Below are 25,653 nucleotides of genomic sequence, written 5' to 3' on the forward strand. Positions count from 1 at the left end.
TCAACAACAAATAGAGAAAACAAAAAAAGCAAGAAAACAAAAAAAGTGACTACTGTATATTGGCATTGAAAGTGAAAACTCATTGAGATTCTCCAAGCATTGGCCAAGAGACCAAACAAGGCCCACACAAACTTGGCTTGATTACGCTTTGTGTGTGTTAGTGTGTGTGTGTTTGTGTGTGTGTGTGTGTGTACAGCGGATATTGCACAATCCAGAACGGAAAGGAAGTCAAACATGGGTCGAAGAACCAAAATTCTGTTTGCCAAACACTTAACAAACGTGGCTGAGTTTTAATTAAACGGTTTTTTTTTTGTGGCTTACAAGCCACAATTGAAACTGGCTTAAAGCAAATACACGTACATTTAATAGTACTTAATAAGGGTCTCAGTTTTCACAGCTGCGAATACAGAACTTGACATACTATACACATTATTAAGTGGACCTACCCATTTAGTGTATTTACATATGCATTCACTAATAAAATAAGAGATATTTAACTTTAAATTAAATTAATTTAGATATAATAGCTATTATAAAGATATTTAACTCTAAATTAAATTAATTTAGATATAATAGCTATTATATATATTATATATTATTATATGTTATTATAAACTGATTGTCAGTTACTATTTCTGGGTTTATTTGCAATCCCTGCAACAAATGTTGAATCAATTATAATTTTTGTATGCCCCAGTCGTAATTATAATTCTTATTCTCATTTCAGTTCATAATTTATTTTAAAATTAATTTTAATTGACAATTCTTAATATAATTTTTAGTCTTATTTTATTATCTAAATATATCTAAATATATTTTTTTATTTGCCAACTGCTTTTAGACGAGTATTAATAAATAAAAAAATTAATTAGCTGTAATTATGATGCCTTAGAATTTAGTTTTAATTAATTTGATGGCGATCTAAACAGTAGCCTCTTCTGTGGCACGCACATCATTAATCATAATGCCAATAATATTATACATAAATCCATACGATTCGAGTCTGTTACCAAATCGAATTGAACATTGGCCATGACAGCGATAATATCGCGAATCGCCTGCTGCATAATAAAACAAGCATCAGAGTGCGAGTGTGTGCGAGTGTGTGTGTGTGTGTGTGTGTGTGTGTAAGTGTGTGTGCTTAACAATAATAATAATAATAACGATGGCGTCAATGCTGATGACGTCCGGTGATGGCGATGGCGATGTCGACGCATCCGCTGATTTTTCTACTGTGGTTGTGGTTGTTGCTGTTGTTGTTGTTGTTGTTGCTGCTGCTGTTGTGCGGGTGTCAACGGCACTCACGACAACGCCAGTTGCAGCCAACAAGTTGCAGCAACACAAGTGCTACCAAAATCGCTCACATTGCGGCCAAGGATAAAATTAATAAAAGGTTGCACGAACGCAACGCGACTTGAACAGAAAATTGATGCCATTTACATTGGCAAATTAATGAGTCAAACAATGCAGAATCGCTCTTTGATTCATGCATAACAAACGCCTCTGAATATGCAGCAACTACTCGCATTGATAAGCTTCAACTTTGCCACTGTATTTATATGTGACCCATGGAAAACGATTAATTAATTGCTTTTGCCTCGAATTATTGCTTAGAGTCTTGTAGATATTAATCATATGCCTCGTTAAGTATACGCTCTGTGGTACGGGCAGTTAAGATAATTTCAATTGCAGTTCTAGCTGCACTGAAGAAGAAGAAGAACATGCAGCACGTTATTTTTGATCTTAAACTTGAATGTATTAATGATTAATTAATTTTTCTATGTTACTTATATAGCTCATTAAGTATACGCTGAGTAGTTCAATAATTTAAACGAATTTCAATTGTATCTTTAGCAGTACTGTCTTATTGGCTTATATACGAACTATTAAGTATACGCTGAGTAGTCCAATTAGTCGAGCTTATTTAAAGTTTAGATTTCACAGCATTAACTTTACTAATTAATTAAATGCAGCTTAATTCCACGCATAAGCTTAGGTTTTTTAATTTCCTATTTTTCATTTTCTGTTTGTGTTGCAAATTAAATTAAATATAAATTTTATTTATATTAAAATTTTTTTTTTTTTTTTTTTTTTTTTTTTTTGTAGACATACAATTTTATTGCGTTTCATTCTTTAGGAACTTAAAAACACATATAAAATAGCATGCGTCAGTTTTTTAATGTCTTCTTAAATTTGATCAAAGAGATATTTTCAAAATTGACATTAATTTCTATACATTTCGTCAATATCATCTCTAATATAGTGATCAAACCTCTAAGCTAGACATTGAAAAATTGGTCCTTTATATAATGTGCCGAATCTACACCCTGTAGTCTCTGTAGACCATACTCTTTTTTTTTTGTATTACATATAATTTAGGCTGCACTGCAAATTTTAAAAATACATATGTATGTCCTTTAAAATATTAAATTTTTTTTTTTTAATAAGCAACTTGACTAAGTGACTTGTGTTATTTTTTACATTATATACGGAGCGGAATCAGTGTTGATTAAATTTCTTGTCCCAAATTACTCATACGCAATATTAAGTATACGACTAATAGTTCGTTCAGTTGAGTCTATATACTGTTAAATATGTATATTACATCTCTTTTGCTGTTCTCCTATACAAAGAGTATTGCTCATTCCTTAACGGATTCGTAACACCTCTTAAGTAATTCCTCTTCCCTGTTTTTGTTTTATTTTTTATCATTTCAATTTTTATTTAATTTTAAAGATATTTTCATAATTTAAGTTTAACTTGAGTCAACTGCTCTTAGTTAATAATTTTTGCTTACCCCAGATCTAACTTTAATTTTTTTTTCTTTACAGTTCATAATTTATATTTAATTTTATTTGTATTTGTAATCTTTAACTTAATTTTTATACTTTGTAATTTATTCTTTGCCGACTGCTGTTAGTCGTGCATAAATAAATAAATAAATACTAAATAAATAAGTAAATAAATAAACAAAAATGCACTCACATATGATAAAGTCGGATGGGCGCTGCTGATGACCAACTCGCTGCCATGTCGCTGTTTGCCCAGCAGTGATTGATGCAGTCGATTGGTGCCATAGTACATCTCCCAGATGCTCGGCTTCTTGCGATGCCACTCGGCAATGCTGTCCACCTTTTTGGCAGTGCCATCGGCAGCATTGCCCAGTCGTGATCCGGAGGTCTCTGGTCCCAAGACGGGCCTGTGAAAGTTGAGATTACGCTGCAGTTGGGTTACCATTGTCGTAGTGGTCTTCAGTTCCAGTGGTGGCGTAGGCGTAGGTGTTGCAGTGGGCGTGGTCATGGGCGTGGGCGTTGTCAGCGGTGTTAAAGTGGGCGATTGTCCGGCGGACTCAATGTAACACTCGGCGCTGGGAAATACCTCCGTGATGGATTTGCGTTTCATCTTAAAATTGGGATCGCTGGCACAACGTATGGTCATGATCTGTTCCCGCACACTCAAGGGTCTGCCATTGGCAGAGATGAGCACCCCATCCCGCACCGACTCATAGGCATTTAGCTGGACATCTCCCGCATAGCTGCGTCGTCGCTCCAAGGCATTTTGCAGTCGCATCACATGTTGCTGGCGTCCCAAGCCGCTGCACAATTGTCGCAGCTCCAGTTCACTATGCTGATTCATGCGCTGCAAATAGGATTCGAGCTCATCCTTTAGCGTTTGTATCATGCCCTCCAGCTCCTCGGGTATATCCGTGGTGGGCGTGGGTTGCAGCAGGCGTATCTTATCACGCACATCCTCCAGCAATTCGCGTGTGCTCTGGAAATGTAGCTGATCCTCATAGCGCTTGGCATAGGCTGAGTTATTGGCCGCCGACTCGTTGTCCACACGATAGGCATCCTCCGGGCAGGAGTTTATGTATTTGGCACACTTGTAATTATTCTCCTCGAGCTGCTCATCGCTCAGAAAACTCGGATTATCAATGCCAGCAAACAATTGTGGTCGTTGTTGTCGTTGTTGTTGATGTTGTTGATGTTGCTGCTGTGGTTGCAGCAGAAACGCATCCAAATCAATGTCCTGCAAGGAGTCATCAATCTGCTCGGCTCCATTTGCTGCTCCATAGCCCTCAATAATAGTGGGCAGCTGATTGTAAGCGCGCAGTTTTTCACCAATATCCAAATGTGTTGCTGCTCGCTCCAGTTGCTGTTGCTGCTGCTGATTGCTGCTGTTATCCTGCTGCATAAAGGACACTATGTGCTGCTGTGCATATAGACAGGGAAATGTCTTTAAATGACGATCCAAATTCTCAATGCTTGTCTCCAGAATGCGCAACTTGTCGCTGTAATGCGGCAACTGTTGCTGCTGTTGCTGCTCCGCACTGTTGCTGTTGTTCTGCTGTGCTGTTGTTGTTGTCGCTGCATTGTCGCTGTCAGCTGTAGCCACATCTGTTGCCACATGTGGCATGTCCAAATGCTGACTAATCGCATGAGATTTTCCATTGCCAATCACTTTCGTTGGCAGCTGCAATTGTGGCCGATGTATGGCCAATGTCTTGTTGTTGCTGTTGTTGTCGCTGGCTTTTTCTAGGATATCTATGACCGGTTCACAGTAGATGTGCTCGTCCAGCGAGTATGTGGAGCAGACATGAGAGCTATAATAACCGGATGAGCCGCTTTTATCGGTGGAATAATGTGAGCCGCTGCCAGCACGAGTTGCTGATGTTGCTGCTGCTGCTGCAGATGTTGCTAGTCTTGCTGTTGCTATTGCTGTGGTGTTTGTGTTGCCCAGACCAGAGTCTGTGGTATGTGTGCTACTGGCATTGGATGCAATCGAGCGTTTCTTGTTTCGCACTGTTGTTGTTGCTGCTATTGCTGTTGCTGCTGTTGTTGCACCGACGACACTTGCAACTTCATTCGCTCTGGCCATAGATGTGCCCATGTTGCACTCAAGTCCAGTCGAGTTGCACGCTGTCAATGGCATTGAAGTTGCCACATGGCCGCCAACACTGCACAAGAGAGAGAGAAAGAGAGAGAGAGAGAGAGAGAGTGAGAAAAAGTGTTGGAAAGCGAAACTTTAAAGCAATGAAAGTGGTTTTTGGCCAACAACAAGCAACAACACAAAACTGGACAACCATCTCTTTATATATCTGATGTGGGTTAGTAGTTTTATCCTGACAATGTTTATTTTTAGTCTCCACAGATATTGCAGCATGCTTGCAACAGCAACTGCAGCAACTGTTGCTGTTGCAAGCTGTCAATTCCATAAATCTTCAGCTCAGCTCATTTGATTTAATAGCTCATTAAATGTGCCTGGAATTCTCGCTACTTTGTATGGCATATTTACATTTTAACGGACTTTTAACAGCCAAAAACCAAAACGGCAACCGAAAATGAAAAAAAAAAAAATCACATTTGCCATGCAACATCAAAATTCAATTCCGAACCGAAAAGAAACTCGTTCTAAACAGGATTTCAGCTTGAGTAACTGTTGCAATTTAGTTTTTGTTTTCATTTATCTCTCTCTTTTTTTTTTGTGTTTTTAGTTTCTACAATTTAAACCGTTAGCTATGCCGCAAGTGCAACAGGAGGCGGCTGTTTTTTTTTTTACATATTTTTTATTGATACTACATAAATGTAGTTTTGGAATGGAATTGTTAAAGACTTCCCAAACATTTATGCATTAACTTTGAGCCTTCTTCAGTAATGGCAAATAATTTAAAACATAATCAAACTTTGATTACTGTCAGTTAGAAAACAATGTTTAAAATGCGTTCCCTTTTTCGGTAAGAAAATATAAAGAACCTACTGGTTTTAATTTCTTTATAACTTGGCACAAAACATAAATATTGTTATTATTATTATTATGAAAGATAAAAGAGGCTAATTTCAGCTAATTTTCTTCTTTGTTTATGTTTTCAGTTTCAGCAATAGCTGTTGTAAAATTATGTCAATTTCTATGTTTATAGAGACTTTCAACTGAAAACAAGCCAATTCTTTAGCTATTCTTAGAATACTAACGTTAGGGTGCATCGTTTTTTATGCGCCCAAAAAAATAGATAAATGTTACACCAAATTCGAAATCTACGGTAAATTTTATGATGTTTTCACCAAGAAACCAAAGTTCTAAAATCAAATTCTACTTCCCGCTTTTTGATTTGAAAAAATAATTTTTTTTTAAATTTTTAGAATACTATTCTTAGCATATCTTTATTTTTTTTAGTTCGATGCAGACAAAATTGATATCAAAACTTCTTGTTACGATTAGGAATTTTAAATTAAATAGAATCAAAGGTCATAAAAATACAATTTTAAGAAGAACAAAAAGCAAATTCAAGAACAAAAAGCAAATTTTTTTAAATTAAAAAAAGCGGAGACTAGGAATTCATTTTAGAACTATGATTTCCAGGTAAAAACATCTTAGAATTGACCATGGATTCGAATCCCAGGTTGCATATTACTGTGATAAAATCGATGCCCTAACTATATTTTCTGTCATGGATTTAAGACCAAAGCACTGCTGTTGCCCTGTACTGAAAAGAGTCACCTCATTTTGTAACTATAGTAACTTGGGGCATTGGGTCAGATGCACGTTATAAATTCAAATTGGAAAATTGCGTAATAACGGTGGTGTTGGTGGTGCTTTGCCGTTCTTATATTTATATTGCAGCTTTGTGCGTAATGCAACTAAAATTGATAAGTTGCCACCAGTTTTTTTTTTATTTTATTTTATTTTTTTGGGTGCATGGACTTGGACTTGGGTTTGGATTTGGGCTTGGTTTTGGTATTGGTTTTGATTGGAGTGTGTGGAGTGTGAAGTATGGAGGCTATTCTCGTATGCTATGGTTATTAAGACCAGCTTGTTTATCGATGCGTTTAGTTTGGTTTGTTGAATGCTTTTCGGTTGCTTTTTCATAAATTTTTTTTATTTTTTTATTTATATTTTTTTTTGGGCTCAATATGTAATCGACAAGGTTAACGTTCCATCGCGACTTGAAGCATGAAATATTTTGCAATAGATTTGCGTATTTATTTGTGAGCTGTGTTAATTAAAATGTTCAGCCTCGTTTGCATGTCGGAACATGGGCCGTTAGCTTAGTTACTAGCAAATTTAAAAAAAAAGTAATACTAAAACGGTGTGTGTCCGCTAATTATTGTTGACTCCGATTGCCACAACAAATTAGAGTTTGGTCCAACAGCTTTGGTTCAGTTTTGGCAGCCAACTAACAACTAACAGCCAATAATAATAATAATAAAAACTAAAAATTAGCCAACGTCCTTCTCTCTAACTAGTTAACTACAAGTTAAGTCAAATACAAGTATGTATTTTATAAGCATTAAGTATAAGTATAAATCAATCCTATCACATTAATCACATTTACATTGTTGCGATTATTCTCACATGCTTAGCCAGAAAATGCTTAATTTGCTGTTATTGGCAGATAGATGGCCAAGTCGAGACATTGGCCCTGGCATAGCTATGGATTGTCTCGACTTGAATACAAATTATCGACGATCGAACCAAACTACTTAATAGCGGTAATAATGGCCAAATTGACCGTCGACTAACTGCATCCAGCAGTCTGATAATGCCACTAATACTCGGACATACCAACAACCAACTACCAACTACAATATGACTACGAGTACGAGTTTGAGTTTAATAATAAAATTCGCATTGCTTGATCGACCTTCTCGGTAGTGTCGATAATACGATCCGACACCTGGTAGCACACATTCGTATGTACATGGATATAAGTATTCTTAAACATGAATGCGAATACCTTCTGCTTAATCAAATTCGGTGTTTAACATGCGTCGTGGCTCAATGTCTTCTGACAATAAAGATCGCTAGCGAAAGGGAAGCGATGCATACCAAAATAAACAAGTAGCAACAAAAGTGTAGCTTTGGCAAAAAAAAAGTAGTAGACTATAGATAACGATAGTAGTTTTTTAAGTGATGGTATTTAGATGAAAAGAAGTACTAATTTTCATATGAGTGTAGTGACATTGTGATATGACATAGTATATTAGCTAACTTTATAGTACATTTTATAACATAACTTGTAAGTACTATTTACTATTAAATGATAAAAATTTAAATGCAGAATGAATTAAGATACCAAATTATGAATAAAATGTCAATCCGCTTGAAATCGCCTAATTTTTGATGAAGTTATGAGATATCAAAGTTTTTGAAAAAATGTCAAGGGGTAGGTATGGAAAATTGGATGATAGATGGCTTAGAATCGAAAAAATATCAAATTTTATAGATGATCAAAATTTAAATGCAGAAAAAATGTTGAGTCCAAATCATGATCAAAATGACATTCCGCTTGAAAATCGGTTAATTTTTGATGAAGTTATGAGAGATCAAAGTTTTGAAAAATGTCAAGGGTAGGTATGGAAAATTGGATGATAGATGGCTTAGAATCGAAAAATATCAAATTTTATAGATGATCAAAATTTAAATGCAGAATAAATGTAGAGTCCAAATCTTGAACAAAATGACATTCCGCTTGAAAATCGGCATTTTTGATGAAGTTATGAGAGATCAAAGTTTTTGAAAAAATGTCAAGGGGTAGATATGGAAAATTGGATAATAAATGGCTTAGTATCGAAAAAATATCAAATTTTCTAGATGTTAAAAATTTAAATGCAGAATCAATTCAGAGGCCAAATAATGATCAAAATGATATTCCACTTGAAAATCGGTTAATTTTTGATGAAGTTATGTGAGATCAAAGTTTTTGAAAAAATGTCAAGGGGTTGGTATGGAAAATTGGATGATAGATGGCTTAGAATCGAAAAAATATCAAATTTTATAGATGATCAAAATTTAAATGCAGAATCAATTCAGAGGCCAAATAATGATCAAAATGATATTCCACTTGAAAATCGGTTAATTTTTGATGAAGTTATGTGAGATCAAAGTTTTTGAAAAAATGTCAAGGGGTTGGTATGGAAAATTGAATGATAGATGGCTTAGAATCGAAAAAATATCAAATTTTCTAGATGATCGAAATTGAAACGCAGAATAAATGTAGAGGCCAAATCATGAACAAAATGACATTCCGCTTGAAAATCAGATAATTTTTGATGAAGTTATGAGATATCAAAGTTTTTGAAAAAATGTCAAGGGGTAGGTATGGAAAATTGGATGATAGATGGCTTAGAATCGAAAAAATATCAAATTTTCTAGATGATTAATATTTAAATGCAGAATGAATTAAGATACCAAATCATGAACAAAATGAAATTCCGCTTGAAAATCGGTTAATTTTTGATGAAGTTATGAGAGATCAAAGTTTTTGAAAAAATGTCAAGGGTATGGAAAATTGGATGATAGATGGCTTAGAATCAAAAAAATATCAAATTTTCTAGATGATAAAAATTTAAATGCAGAAACAATTTAGAGGCCAAATCATGATCAAAATGACATTCCGCTTGAAAATCGGTTAATTTTTGATGAAGTTATGAGAGATCAAAGTTTTTGAAAAAATGTCAAGGGGTAGGTATGGAAAATTGGATGATAAATGGCTTAGAATCGAAAAAATATCAAATTTTCTAGATGATACAAATTTAAATGCAGAATAAATGTAGAGTCCAAATCTTGAACAAAATGACATTCCGCTTGAAAATCGGTTAATTTTTGATGAAGTTATGAGAGATCAAAGTTTTTGAAAAAATGTCAAGGGGTAGGTATGGAAAATTGGATGATAGATGGCTTAGAATCGAAAAAATATCAAATTTTATAGATGATCAAAATTTAAATGCAGAATAAATGTAGAGTCCAAATCTTGAACAAAATGACATTCCGCTTGAAAATCGGTTAATTTTTGATGAAGTTATGAGAGATCAAAGTTTTTGAAAAAATGTCAAGGGGTAGGTATGGAAAATTGGATGATAGATGGCTTAGAATCGAAAAAATATCAAATTTTATAGATGATCAAAATTTAAATGCAGAAAAAATGTTGAGTCCAAATCATGATCAAAATGACATTCCGCTTGAAAATCGGTTAATTTTTGATGAAGTTATGAGAGATCAAAGTTTTGAAAAAATGTCAAGGGTAGGTATGGAAAATTGGATGATAGATGGCTTAGAATCGAAAAATATCAAATTTTATAGATGATCAAATTTAAATGCAGAATAAATGTAGAGTCCAAATCTTGATCAAAATGACATTCCGCTTGAAAATCAGTTAATTTTGATGAAGTTATGAGAGATCAAAGTTTTGAAAAATGTCAAGGGTAGGTATGGAAAATTGGATGATAGATGGCTTAGAATCGAAAAAATATCAAATTTTATAGATGATCAAAATTTAAATGCAGAAAAAATGTTGAGTCCAAATCATGATCAAAATGACATTCCGCTTGAAAATCGGTTAATTTTTGATGAAGTTATGAGAGATCAAAGTTTTTGAAAAAATGTCAAGGGGTAATTATGGAAAATTGAATGATAGATGGCTTAGAATCGAAAAAATATCAAATTTTCTAGATGATCAAAATTTAAATGCAGAATTAATTAAGATACCAAATCATGATCAAAATGACATTCCGCTTGAAAATCGGTTAATTTTTGATGAAGTTATGAGAGATCAAAGTTTTTGAAAAAATGTCAAGGGGTAGGTATGGAAAATTGAATGATGAATGGCTTAGAATCGAAAAAATATCAAATTTTCTAGATGATACAAATTTAAATGCAGAATGAATTAAGATATCAAATCATGATCAAAATGACATTCCGCTTGAAAATCGGTTAATTATTGATGAAGTTATAAGAGATCAAAGTTTTTGAAAAATCATTTCCAAATCAAAGTAGCAGAAGTAGTAGTAAAAGTAGAATCAGTAGTGATATTAGTAGTAGTAGTATTAGAAGTAGTAAAATTAGTAAAAGTAGTAGTAATAATATTAGTAATAAAAGTATTATTAGAAACAGTAATAATATTAGTAGTATAATTAGTAGTAGTAGTATTGATAGTAATAGTAGTAGCACTTGTGCTTTAATTGCATTGACCTTGCGTTGACATTAAATGGCAGGATTTCTGAATGCGAAATTGAATGCGATTCGTGATCCACAAGCCTGTGGAATGCATTCAAAATCAGCAATTTTTGTTTTGGCATTGCCCTGACAGCAGTTAGCCACTTAAATTGGGCTTATCTGTGAATAACTCTGAATAGCTGTGAATGAATGTGACTAAAATTGGTAAAGAGCGTCAAAATGAAATGCAGGCAAATATTTGTGAATCAATAGAAATACTCATTTGAAATAAATTGCACGATTTGATGGCACACATGTAAATAAATATATTTTTAAGTTGCCGTGTCGTTTTCACTTATATGTATATGTGATGCATATGTATATGTTATGCACATGTATTTGTAGTGTATCAATATTTTCCAAACCAAAACTGGCTGTGACCTCCAGCAGAGGCAGAGGCAGTGGCAGCGGCAGTGGCAGAGTCAACCACATATGTGGCTTCTTTAATTTCAATTAATAAACGTAATTGTTGCAGCTGGCTGTTGTAGTTGCAGTTGCTGCTTGTTGTTGTTGTTGTTGGTGTTGCTGTTGACCGGCATCAAGTGTTTGGCAAGTCAAGTGGCTTCTGCTGAAAAGAGGTGAAGGCTGACGACAGGCGCCAAAAACCGCATTGCTTCGGCATTTTGCCTCATGCCACTTGCCACTTGCAACTTGAACTTCGCGTTCGCCATAATTTACATAGTTGCAGCAAGCCAACAACTTAAGCAACAGCTGCAACAACCAGCAAGTTGCAACTTGCAACAGTTGCATTCATTTGATTTGCCCGATTGACAGCACAATGCGGCACACATAAACACACACACGGCGTATGCGCAATTTGTAACACAAATTTTTGTTAATCAATTAGATATATTCATAGGCAAAAGATCACAGATCTCTTTAACGATAACAATCAGACTAATGCAACGCTAATTGCCATGGAAAAACAAGCATGAATTTCAATTTGAATGGTGGATTAAAATAAGTGATTTAAGTTGAATTGAGTTAACCCTTTATCTGCAACATATCGATTTTACTTATATATCTCGGAACTTGGAAAAAATGTGCAATATTTTGATTAAATGTGTATCTAATTTGTGTCTTTTGGTTTTATATTAATATGTTTTTAACACCATATTTATAATCACTTTTTTAACAAATTTTGTGTTTTTTAAATTTAGTAGCCTTTAAATTTTTATGTTGCAAACTTCATCATTAATTTTTTTTTTAATTTAAGAAAAATTAAATTTAGTAGCCCTTTAATTTTTATGTTGCAAACCTTATTATTATTTTTTTTTATTTATTTAAGAAAAATGAATTACTTCATTAAATAATTTCAAAGCTTTGTATTTTAAAATTTTTGATATTTAGTCAATATGATAAAAATTTTATAATGTTAACACCAAAACTATATTTGATAAAAAATCAAGAAATTTAAAAAGCTAAAAATAATTGTATTCTTTAATTTAATATTATAAAAATAAATTTATTTTAAGAAAAATGAATTACTTTATTAAATAATTTCAAAGCGTTGTATATTTAATTTTTAATATTTATTCAATATGATACAAAATTTATAATATTAATACCAGAACTATATTGGATAAAAAATCAAAAAATTTAAAAAGCTAAAAATAATTGTATTTTTTAATTTAACATTAGAAAAATTAATTTAATTTAAGAAAAAATAATAACTTCAATAAATAATTTCAAAGCTTTGAATTTTTATACAAATTTTATAATATTAATAACAGAACTTTATTGGATAAAAAATCAAGAAATTTAAAAAGCTAAAAAGAAGTGTATTTTTTTATTTAAATTTTCTATTAAAAAAAAACATTTCAAAATCGAAGAGTATGGCATACAAAGGGTTAAGTTGAGTTGAGACACGATCATAATTAAATTGCAGTTACGATCAGAGCAAAGGGCACTTAATAATTGTTGCTGTTGCTGTAGTTTGTTTTGTTTTCATTTTCGTTTTGTTTTTGTTTTTGTTATGTTGTTTCCCTTTTCAATGCCATTGTCGAAGGTCACAGCAACTGGTTGCTGGTTGCTGGTTTGCCGCTTGATGTTGCAGCATTATGCAGCACATTTGACGTTAATTGTCGAAGGTAAAACTGAAACAAAGCGAATGTGCAACACTCACCTCTGATATTGATATTTGAGCATGGCGCGAGGCAGCAAAAAGTTGTCACCACTTTGCCCCACAGCAACAACAGCAGCAGCTGCGGCAGCAGCAACTCCGACCTGTTCATGTCCGTGGGCAGCTGCCTCTGAGCCAACAGATGCAGTTGCTCCATCCGACGCTGATTTATGAGCAAAGAATGCACCAAATCGTTGCAGGTAGGCAAACTTTGTGATGCCAGCCGCATTGCTGTCTCTGTTGTTGTTGTTGTTGGCCTCCGAGTAGCGTCTCTGAGGCACTGCCTCATCGTCATCCTCGTCGTAGGGCAGCACCTCGATTGCATCAAAGTCATAGGAATTGAAGTAGGCCTGTTCCCGCGTCCGCTTCACTTGAGCTGCCTCCGTCACATGATCGGCGGATATGTCCGTTGCGGTTTTCTTGCTCGTTGCCGTTGCCGGCGAACTTTTGCAAATGGGCATGGCTCAACGCCCCTCAGCGCAACCTCATTCAGCTCCCAATTTGGCTGCGGCTGCGCCTTTAACTCAGTCTTGACGGTTAACTGCAATGCAAATTGGCAATGACAAAAATAAGTTATTAAAGCAATTTGAGATTGGACTTTAAATACCAATATATAGGGTATATATAAATAAATAAATGAATAAATTTTCAAGTCAAATATGCAATTAAAAAAATTTCAAAAAAGATAATCATGTTTAATAATTTTTTTTAAATTAAAAAAATTTATAATATCATGTTTAATAATTTGTAATTAAAAAAATGTATAATATCATGTTTAATAATTTTTTTTAATTTAAAAAAATTTATAATAATAATTTAATACTTTATTTTAAATTTAAAAATGTCTAAGATTTCACAAACTACACTTATGTGCTACACTGATAGAAAAAATGTTCTTAAATCAAGAAATTGGTCTCAAAACTATGAATTTTGGTTAAAAAAATACATCAACCACATAAAATTCTTAAAGATAGAACCCACATTTTGCTTTTAGGAAAATTTCAAATAAATAAGTTCTTATTATTAAAATTATAATTAAAATTAACAAATAAAAATAATAAGCAACATTTTTAGATTTTTTAATTTCGTTATTATTATATTATTTTGATATATAAAATATATACTTTTCTGGCTTGTTATTTTTTTAAGTATTGCTTTACTAAGTATGTTCCTTAAAAAGAGTGGGATTCGAACCCACGCTTGCTTTTAACTATGCGGCAACTCTAACCAGAGTGCTAAGTTACCACTTATAATAAAATATGACATATTTATACTTTCGAAAAAATGTAAGATTTTTATTCTTGCCAAACTGCCAAACTTTAAATTAATAATCTTAGTAATTTTAATTTAGTCTTACAATTGTCTTATTTTAAATTTTAAATATTTAAGATGAATGTTCTTGATTTTAAAAGTTGCGCTTTTCTTTCAGTGTACAAATATTTTTTTTTAGCGTAAACGACTAAAACACAATTTTAGAAAAGTCAGATTTCCTGATGCTCCACAGAGTAATAAAAACCAGTTGATTTTTCAAAACAAATTTTAAATATTGTTTTAAAATATTGATTGCTGTGCAACGGCTTTTGCTGCTCACTGTAACTGCACGTCACATGGAATGCACCGTGAGTTAAAAGTGTTTGTGCATGCTGTTGCATTAATTAGTCTGTTGGCAACGCAATGCAAACGGCCCCAAAAAAGGTTCAGATTGCATAATGCTGGCCACGTCCTCCCAACCATAATTTATGGCCAAAATGTTGCGCGGTTTTGCAAAATTGTTTAACTGATAACTGACCCATGATGAGCAGGCAGATTTCCAAGCACATTTCCACAGTCATTTCGGCACATAATTCGAAAATTGAAAATTCACTAAACAAGTGCCTAGCGATTTATGTAAAAGCTACCTCTCTCACTCTCGCTCACTTGGCCTGCGGGTATATTCGTGTATGTATTAACCTGATAGACAGTTAAGCATAGAGATGGGACTGTGATAGGGGTAAGGGGGGGGGAGGGAGGATACGTAATGCAGTCAACACGCTGACAGCTTCATCATTTGTCAGCAATTGGGTGGGATTGGAAGGGGAAAGGGGAGACAGTGCAGTGCAAAAAAATGCTGCCATTGATGAGACTTGCATGCTTTAAAATCTTGTAGGTGGAAACTTGTTTCTTGTTGCTGTGTGTTATGCCAAGCCAAAATTACAACAACAACAGCTCGCGTGCTTCTTCTTTTCCTACTTTTTCTTCTTCTTCTTGCATTACCAAATTCAAACCTAAAGTCACTTGAGTTGGCTGAATTCTTGTACCTTTATATCAAGTGGCCAGTCATCGAAACGTGCCGCATTTGGTTGCTTTCTGTGTCAGCTGTTGAAAATACCTAATAATATGAATAAAAATAATAATAAGTGTAAATTAATCATCGAACGATGCACATTTATGCCATGGTCAACACATGATGGAAACTCATAAAGTTTTTCTAGTTCTCTTTCCAAGTTGTGACAACTCAAAGTTACAACTTGTTGTTGTTACTGTTGTTGTTGTCTCTTCCAATGTGTTGACAGCATTTGGCAAAAAAAACAACAACAACAACAACATCAGCAGCAACAATAAAAATAAACAAAGCAAGTGAGAAGTTTAGAGCATATACGACAGCGAAATATCCTGTAGACTGTTCTAGGAGCTTAAAACAAACTTAAGTAGATGTAACTAAAATATATTTAAAACAGTAATCAATTAAAATATTAAAAAACAAACAATTGAGATAGGGTGTTATATAATAAGAAAGACATAAATAGAAACGGCTACACAGACGAAAATTTATTACATATTCTGTCTCTTTTTATTTGTTTTGCACTATCTAAAATAATGTAGATTTGGCCAGAAGTTAAGTTTTTATCAAAATTTACAAATTTATTTATTATATTTATTTAATGTCAACTAAATTTATTTAAGTTGAGTAAAATAATAATTAAATTACGGAAAATATGTAAAATTAAAATTAAAACTAAAACGAAAATAATATAAAAAAAAACAAATTTAAATGTATAAAAGTAAATTTTTAAATGATCCAACATTTGCATAGTTTGGGGAAAACCCAAAAAAATAAAACGAATCACACCAATAACTGATTTAATATATATAAATTTATAAATAAGTGAAATAAAACAAGAAGTGAATGAAATTAAGAAAACCTAAAATAAGGCTCTATAAAATTAAAAGACTTTCTCAGTTGATCAAGATTAAGTATAGCTCAATTGTAAGCATCTGTCTGCTATTTCTATTTCTATTTTCTTATAAATACAACTCTGCACACTTTCAACGTTTACAGAGTATAAGAAGAACATGAAAAACAGTTGGCAACATTTGTGCTTGCTTTGAAAAACTTCAAGAGTTTTGCTGATTTCCGTTGCTGCCACAAAACAGCAACAAATTGGAGCATTGAGTCAATGGTTCAATGTGAGCTGTACTCATTGTTGAACATGGACTTGGACATGAACTGTCCCATCAATCTTCATTTGTCTCGGCCCTTAATGATGCCACACTGGTGGCACAGCGCTGTCACAGTGGTGGCACACAATTGGCATAGTTCTTTAACCTCCGTCGTTTTGACGAAAAAAAAAGCGACAAAAAATATGCAAATATGGCATAAATTTACACAACTAAGCGAACTATATAACTATAGTAAATATATACAATAAATGTATAAATATGTATATAGATTGTGATAAATGGCTGGCAAACAAATGTGATAAAAATGTGCTTCAATTTTGAATTATGAAAATCGTTTTTTGTTTTATTTCAATCATCATCATTATGAAGTTCATAATGATGAGCAAACACTCAAATTGATTTGGCAGATACTTGAAATATACAGAACTATGGCATCTATAGATACGTGAGGCTTTTATTTATATCGTAGCTCAGATATTTGTTGGAAGAATGCCTGCGGCTGCTTTTGATATTTAGTTTGATGAGTCAATTGCTGGGCAAACAGAGACATCAGTCAACTGTTGGCACAGACGTCACACTGTGCCCCCCATAATAATCAACAAGCGTGCAAAATGATCAATTCATTCAATGCGGTTGCCATGTGGCGTCTCTCAATGAGTTTGCCTCTTTATCAGCGTCTACCTCTCTTCCTTTTCTGCCACTACCTTGACTTTTATTTGACATGCATTGAATTGATCGAAAACGGCATTAATGTGCTGATAGACAGGCAGCAGGCGGCGGCCTAAAACAAAAGACTTGGGCGACAAACTTTGCTGTCGATCAACATAACATTCACAACAGCAACGGCAACAATAACAACAATGGCTAACAAAACGCCATCTACATAAAGCACAACAACAAGCAGATTTACAATGCATATATATGTATATATTTATTTATATATATATATTCATATTACATTGTGCATATTGCGAAAATGGTGTCGCGAACAAAACCAATGCTTAAATTTTACCGCAGAAACTACAAAACTACAAAAGCAACGCCTTCCCCTAGCACGCACAGTGGGGCAAAGTAACGGTTGCTTACCTAAATCAAATTGGTATCACATTCAAATTTGTTCACAATAATCAGTAAAAATCTCTTTGACCTGACTGACGCAGAGTTCAAACGGTTAGAGCTAGAGGTCTGTTATTTTGGCATTAATTTATTTAAATACTGTCGAATTTTGTACATCCTGATCAACCATTTAAAAATAAAGGTTTACTATCAAAAATTATGTCCGGGTTGCTGGTTAGTTACTGAATAAAATTTGCATTTGTATCTGAAACACTGCACAGTGGAACGAAATGCAAAATATTTGGCATAAAGTCCAAATTTTTATGAAAATAAAACTAAATTTTAATACACCATAATCAAACTAAATACTCTATATATAAATAAGCGATAAATATTTTCGCTATTTCTGCAACCGTGCAATTTTTATCGGTTTTCATGTTATCGTTTTTAAAATTTTGTTTAGATATTTTGCCCACTATATTTATACAATATGCCAAATTTCAACTCGATATCTGCAATATTTGACTTTAGGCCAAGTATTTAACGATTTGCTCCACTGTGCACTGTGCCTTAGCCACATGTCACCGAGAGACAAGCCACAACAGGAGGCGGCAAACTTAAAGACAATAAGCTATTGAGCTAAGTGGCAAGTTGTTGCTGTTGTTGTTGCAATTGCTGAAGATGCAACATTGTGCGCAACAGCAAACGCAACAAACACAAGCCCAACGGTCAACGGAAAAGGTCAAAGATATCAAAAAAAAAAAAAAAAAAAATGAAAATAAAAAATAAATTGAAAAAAGTCGGCGTATTATGCAAGTATCTTTTGGGGCTTTTTGGGTTGCAAATGACTCACGGTTCGGTTTATGAACAGATTATATATTATAAACACTTATTTTAATTTAACCCAAAAGTGCAGCTGTTAAATGTGCAAACGCCTGCTTTTGGTTTTTTTAAACTCTTTTTTTTGGGTGGGGGGCGTTGGGTTTGAAGTGACCATTTTGGGTTGATGATGTGAGAATTGGTGGCAAGTTTACGGCTCGTTGCGCCCACAACAGCAGCAGCGTGTGGCTGTCATTGAGGTGCTCACCACGGTTGGGCCCAGTGGCCGCAATTAGTGCGCACAAAACCTTTAATTAGTTGGCCTAAACCAAGACTCAAAAGCGACTCATTTTGCAATGATTATTGCGACAAAGTCAGCGACGTTTGAATTTTGCAATTAATGCGACTGAACTCAGTTAATGCCATATTATTAAAGCTGTGCAATTGTGTGTGTGTGTGTGTGTGTGATAAAAAACTCAGTGGGTTAATGTGATTTGCAGCGCGTACTGTACTATTTACTCTTTTTTTTTAAAACAACTAATTGCAGCTTTGGCTTTGCGACGAACGTGAAAAGCTTTTTTCCATTTCATTGTGAGCATTTTTTTTCTTTATTTTTTGCTGCAAAAGATTTTCCTTTTTTATGCTGTACACTGTTAAAAAAATTGTTCTAAAATCAAGACTTTAACCGCAGAGCTTAGATTTTTTGTCTAAAAAATTCTTAATTTAAAAAATTCTTAAATTAAGAGAGCACATCTTGATTATAAGAACATTTTAAATAGGACCAAGTTCTTATTTTAATAATAATTGTTCTTAAAATTAAAAAATAAAGTATATAAAAATTTTTTTTTTTATATTTACAATTTTTTTTGATTTTTAAATTTTGATTTATTTACATTTTATTCTGTATTAGTAATTTTATAAATGTAATTTTAATTTGTTACGAGTGGGATTCGAACCGCCGCCTACTGCTTCACAACTGAAGCGGCCTCTCTAACCAGAGCGCCATTATACTTTTCTATTATACTTTCCTAACAATTTAAGATTTTTTTTCTTTTATTAAGAGTTTAAGATTTTTTAGATTAATAACCATATTTTTTGTAATTTGGTCTTTAAATAATCATATTTTAAGAACAAAATACTTAAGATGAATGTTCTTGATTTTAGAAGTTGGTCTTCTTTTTCAGTGTAGGTGGTTGCCACAATAAACACTTAATCTGTTTGTGGTCAGCTCGAAATAAGTGAGTTGTGTCACGTACAAGTGAAACAACTGCTTAGATCTTTTTTTCTGTGTGTGTTGCATGCCACAGATTCTGTTAGTCAGTGCTGGGTGCATATATAGAAAATTTCGAGCACGAGGCGATTTGTGGCCAGACAACAAACACTCAAAAAAACATAAGCAACTGGGGGCAAGTGGCACTTGTCGGCAGGCTTGCAGCATGTGGCAAGTACTCGTGTAAGCTAAAAACAAGATACAAACAGTTGCAGAAGCAGAGGATGAAGCAGAAGCAGTAGAAGGGGTGGGCAACGAGAAATGAGAACTGAGAAATGAGAAACATTCATATACTCATGCACTTCAGTGGCACTTGGACGCCAGCTACAGCTTATGGCATAAAAACGCACTAAATGCAGCTGCATGTCCTTTATACTGACCAATTGTATACCCTGTGGCATTTGAATACACTCTAGGGTATGCTAAACTCTAGAAAAGATGTTGGAAAGTAGATATCCATGTTTAAATCTATGTTAAATATGTTAATCTATGTTATCTAAATTTTATAAGAATCTAAAATCCAAAATTTTATAAATTTTATTTTATATTTTTTTGTTTACCTTTTTTTTATTAAATTAGATATAATATGGAATAATTAATCTAAAAGGGGAGTAACTAAAATGATTTTTTTTATAATTAAAATTTTTTTTTTTTTTTTTTAATAATATTTAAGTTTTAAAATTCAACCGAGCTTTCAATAAAATTTTTTTTTAAGGGTTCCTGAAACCTGTATCTGTATCTGCATTTCGACACATTTGTGTGGAATAAGCTTTTCCATTTGGCTTAAAATATGTAATAATAAATTTTTATGAATATAAAAACCCTTATACGCTTTTATTTTTGTCTAGCTCTTTTTACCCAGCGCCAGAAATAAATGACATTTTCATTCTAATGCAAAAATTCCTTTTAAAATTCTTTTTAGTTTTTTAGATATGTCACATTGCTCTCATTTGAAATGAGATATTTCTGCATAAATTGTGGCATTTTTTTTAGAGAAAGAATTGCAAAAGAAGATTATGACAGAATTACTAGAAATACTTGAAAGTTGAATGGGATTCACAGTGTTGATGTTGCTGATGCTGGAATTAAGTATCTGCCAACTGAGGGCATATCTAATTAGTTTGCTTGCAATTAAAAGTATACACAGCTGCAAAGCATACGAGTATGAATCCATATGAATATGAATGTGAATATGAGTGTGTGGCCATTCTATTTTTAGCTGAATGCTTCTGCCTTTCGGAGTGTTATTGATGGCCACAAGGTTAATTGGCATGTGGAATTGGTAGCATCCATTCTTTAAACATAACAATCTCTCGATAAATTTTGATGGTATTACAGAAAATAGATTTAATAGAATTATAAAAGAGAATCGGAGGGTTTTGTTTGACTCGTCAAGGACAAGGTTTTGCTTCCACTTTGACTTTGCATAATTTTCCGGCTTCATCAGAGAAACGGTTCTATTCGAACTGAAACTGCACATGGAAGAGATGAGAATGAGCTTCTATGATAATTTCCATGTTGCCCCCGGAGCCATTTACATAATCTTCGACTTTGAGCATTGGCGGCAGCTGTTGCGATTTATTGACTACCAGTTTGGGTATTGCCCGCTGGCCCGGCCTTTATCTATTGGCTCTTGGCCATATTTATAACCTGCAATTAATAAAGCTCGTTTAATTTTATAACTTATTTACACGCTGCCGTTGTGGGCAGCCACGAATTGACTACGACTATTTTTTGTTATTTTATGGTCACTTTAAGCAGAATTCTGTTGGCTAATTTATGCACATTTACTAATTTAATAGCAATCACCTAAAGAAATCATAATTTAATGATCGAGCATGTAATATGCCATATTTAAGGGCGTATAAAAATATCAATAAAATCGATAACTTGGTATAATAAAAGAGACAACGATCATTGCATTTAACACATAGAAATATTACTTCATTATCAAAATATATTTTGCTATTTTTAGTAAATATACACTTGATTCTATTTATGAAGCAAAAAAAAAAAACTATTTATAGGAATTTGGACTTGAAACGTTTGGCAATTGAGGCGCACTTTTTGTAGAGCAACCAAAGAAATATCACTTGACATTGTGGATTACAAGAGAAGCAATAAAAATAAAAATAATAATAATAAAGCCAAGAATAATCGTGTAAACAAGAGAAGAAGAAGTGGAAGCAGCCACAAGCGAAAAATAAATCAATAGACAATATGAAAATGAAGGCAGCTTCATTTAATGAAGCGATATATGTACATTAGGGTGCATCGATTTGTATGGGATCAAAAAAATTGAAAAATTATATACCAAATTCGTAACCTACGGTCAATTTTAGAATGTTTCAACCAAGAAAACATTGTTGTAAAATCAATTCCTACTTCCCGCTTTTGAGTTGAAAAATGTATATTTTTTTGAAATTTTTAGAATATCATTATTAGCATAGATCTAGTGTCCTTAGTCCGATCCTGGCAAGATAGGTATCAAAACTCTTGCTAGAACCAGGACTTTCAAAAAAACATTAAAGGAGCAATTGTCAAAAAATAAAAATTTTTAACTCAAAATACGAAGACTAAGAGTTGATTTTAGAACTATAGTTTCTTGGTGAAAACATCGTAAAATCGACCGTAGTTTACGAATTTGTGTTAAACATATTAAAAAAAAAAAATCTATGCACCCTAATGTACATTTGTGTCTCTATATGTATGTGTGTAAATACTCTATATTATTCATATGTGTATTCATCGCATTCGGTCATATTGATATCGTTCAGAGCCAAGGCCAATATCAGTAGCAAAGTCAACGATAAAATGTGAAGCTCAAACATTCAAATACACATTCATATCCACATTCACTCGTACAACATTCATCAACACAACACAACACAACACATCACATTTGACATTTCATTTTGATTTTCGGTTCAGTTCATGACTCAAAGACCCAGCTGGAGCCAAAGACCCCAAAAGTGACCCACAGCAGTAGCCGCCAGATTAAAGACCTCAGATTGTTGTAGTTTGTGTTGCCTGTAGTCGCAACAAGTGTTGCCAGTTGCCCGTTGCCAAGTTGCGATTCAGTAGCAACAGGTGTAATTTATTGCCTTGTTTCTTGTTATTATTATGATTGTTGTTATTGTTTTTGGGCCTTTGTGTTGTGGGCCTGAACTTGAATTGAAATTGTGTAATGCCACTAAAAAGCCGGCCGGACATCCGCGTTTTTGGGTCAAACTAAACGCATATATAATTATAATATGCATATCTGTAACAGTTTATTGTGTATTTGTGTAATATGATTATGCACTTACGCCACTCCAGAAATGGAGACCAATTCGGAGTGAATGCATCTAATCAATATCGGAATAAGTCAATAAAGTTCGACTGCCAATTAGGGAAACTTTTGTTTTGTCTTTGCTTTACAACCGTAACTTTAGACCCGATGAGAGAGAGAGAGAGATAGATAGAGAAAGAGAGATAGAGATTGAGCGAGAGAGAGAAAGAAAAAGAGATAGAGAAAGGAAAAGAAAGAGAGAAAGAGAGAGATAGAGAGAGAGAGAAATAGAGATAGAGATATAGATATAGATAAAGATATAGATATAGATATAGATATAGAAATAGATATAGATATAGATAGAGATACGGATAGAGATGGAGAGAGAGAGAGAGAGAGAGAGAGATATATGTAGAAATAGAGAGATAGAGACAGAGAAAGATCTACTTACGCAGCTATTTTTAACTATATTTTTAGGCAGGGTATACAATTTTTTTTAAATTTATTTTTTCACTATTCAAATCATACAATATTGATTATTTCTTGAGTTTTATAATCTCGGATACTGAACTACTTGAATCAGGGACTTTAATCATTATAAGTTCTATTATAAAACTCAAAAAAAAAAAAATTAATTATTATTGATTTCTATTAATTTACTTATGTATTTTCTTAAGCAAAAAAATTAAACTCAGGAATAAAGTAAATTATTTTTGAGTAAAAAAATAAAACTTATAGAATTATGATTATTTCTTGAGTTTTATATTTTTGATCAAAAATAAAACTCAAGTTGGTTTTTTTGACTTTTTTATAAGGAATATGGACAAAATTTATATACATTTCTGGTTAGTGAACCAAGACAATGATTTAAAATCCATGTATATACAATTTGTCCAGGTTCCTACACTATTTACTCTTCAGCCTCAATATCAGACGAATTTATGAATGACATCTACTCTTAAATATACTGTGTGTTTCGAAAGTTCAAAGAGAGAGAGAGAAGGAGAGATATATGTATGTTCAAAAAGGATTGACCTTTTCACTACTGGACTTTCCGATCAGTTAAGGTACGGGTATTCGTTAGTCGAGCCTCCTTATCAGCTTAGTCTACAACAATGCAATAGCCAAATGAATGCAACATTTGCATGCAACACTTTGAAGCCTTTTGTTAGTGGACTGAAGTGTTGTCTCACACACACACACACTCAGAGTCACACACACATGCTAAACATGATCTATTGTCTTTGGTTGTCAACATGCTAATGTCTCCGAACTGGTAACTGGTTTAGTGTCGTTGTTATCTATTTAACTCTATTATTGAAGCTTTTCATGCCAATTTGAGTGTTTGACTCGCTTTTTTTATGATGAAAATTAGCTGCACACACACACAGACAAAGAAAAAGAGATATAGAGATATAGAGACTGCTTGCCTCTACTGACATGCATATTAGTGGGTTTCTGGTTCAAGTCTATGCTCCATTGTGCCATTGTCAATTGATTAAACGGCGACAAACAATTAAAATCTATTTAAATCAATTGAAAGTAGATATTTAATAATGTGATCGGGGTCCTCTGAACTTGACTTATGTTAATTTGAATTGTCTGATATCGCATTGTATTGAACTCTATGCGATACTTGATCTTTGATCTTCGACACGCTTTTAAAAGAATAATAACTAGCGTTTAACGCCATAAACTTGTTTTAGAATTGAAATTGATTTTTAGCAAGTTTTAGTTAATCACCTGAAGCGATTCCTAATTTATTACCGCATGTTTTTTTTTCTGGGTTCTTGATCGGGATGAGTACGAAGAATCTATAAGCATTCAAGGCATAAATGTCTTAATTTAAATCACGATCTCTACAAATAAAAAATAGAAAAAAAAACCGAACATGCTTTAAGAGCAACCATTTATCAGAATTCTTAAAATCTAAGCCAACTTGAAAAGACAAAGATGAAGAAGAATTAGAGGAAACAGAAGAAATATGTAACATCTGACGACATTAAAAGTAAAGTGAATAACTTGTTTTAGAGTTTGTTATTCAATTCATTAGCTAAATACAATAATTTATATGCGAAATATGTTTACAATGAATCAAATGTAGGGCCATTCCACAGTTCTCTTGTGTACTTTTGTGTTAGCCCTCGCTTGAAATTAGCTCTATGATCACATTTTGCATTGCATTTAAATTCCGCTTAAGCAAAGCTTTAACTGGTGATTGTCTTCATACTTATATACATATAAAGCTACCTACCTATCTAATGTATATATGTATATTTAAATGTATATTTATTTATAATACTTTGTTTGGTTTGTCTTGGAACGTGTTTGGATTCTTTGTGCTTATCAGCTTGTTGGCTTTATTTTGTTGCTGTTGTCTTTTGCCGAGTTTGTTTCGTTTTTGTGCTGTTTTATTTAAGTATTTATTTATATGTTTTTTTTTTGTGGTTTAATTTTTGGCAATTCCGGTTCGACGACCCTTTCACTTATTAGAGCGGAGTTTAAAGCTCCACAAAAAGTCTTTATTAATTGATTTTAACTCTGTCTACTCGTATTTATCCGTATACTCTATGGCAAACATCTGATCCTATCACGTGCTGACAAATTGTAACATTCGTATGCAGTCCCTGTGCCAATCAACGCGCCATTCAAAAGCCACATGCCATGAAATAATAAATAAAATTA

General features: G+C 33.2%; 1 protein-coding gene across 1 annotated transcript in view; it reads right to left on the reverse strand.

Moving 5' to 3' along the window:
- LOC117784784 overlaps positions 1-25,653 on the reverse strand; it is a 40,894-nt gene that overhangs the window by 11,428 nt on the left and 3,813 nt on the right. The window contains exons 2-3 of the mRNA XM_034622603.1: positions 13,115-13,652; positions 2,986-4,957 (exon numbers count right to left, since the gene is read on the reverse strand). Of these exons, the coding sequence (XP_034478494.1) occupies positions 2,986-4,957; positions 13,115-13,572 (2,430 nt within the window). The 5' untranslated portion in view covers positions 13,573-13,652. The remainder of the gene's footprint in view (positions 1-2,985; positions 4,958-13,114; positions 13,653-25,653) is intronic.

The sequence above is a fragment of the Drosophila innubila genome, assembly GCF_004354385.1.
Source record: "Drosophila innubila isolate TH190305 chromosome 2R unlocalized genomic scaffold, UK_Dinn_1.0 1_C_2R, whole genome shotgun sequence".
Classification (NCBI taxonomy): Eukaryota; Metazoa; Arthropoda; class Insecta; order Diptera; family Drosophilidae; genus Drosophila; species Drosophila innubila.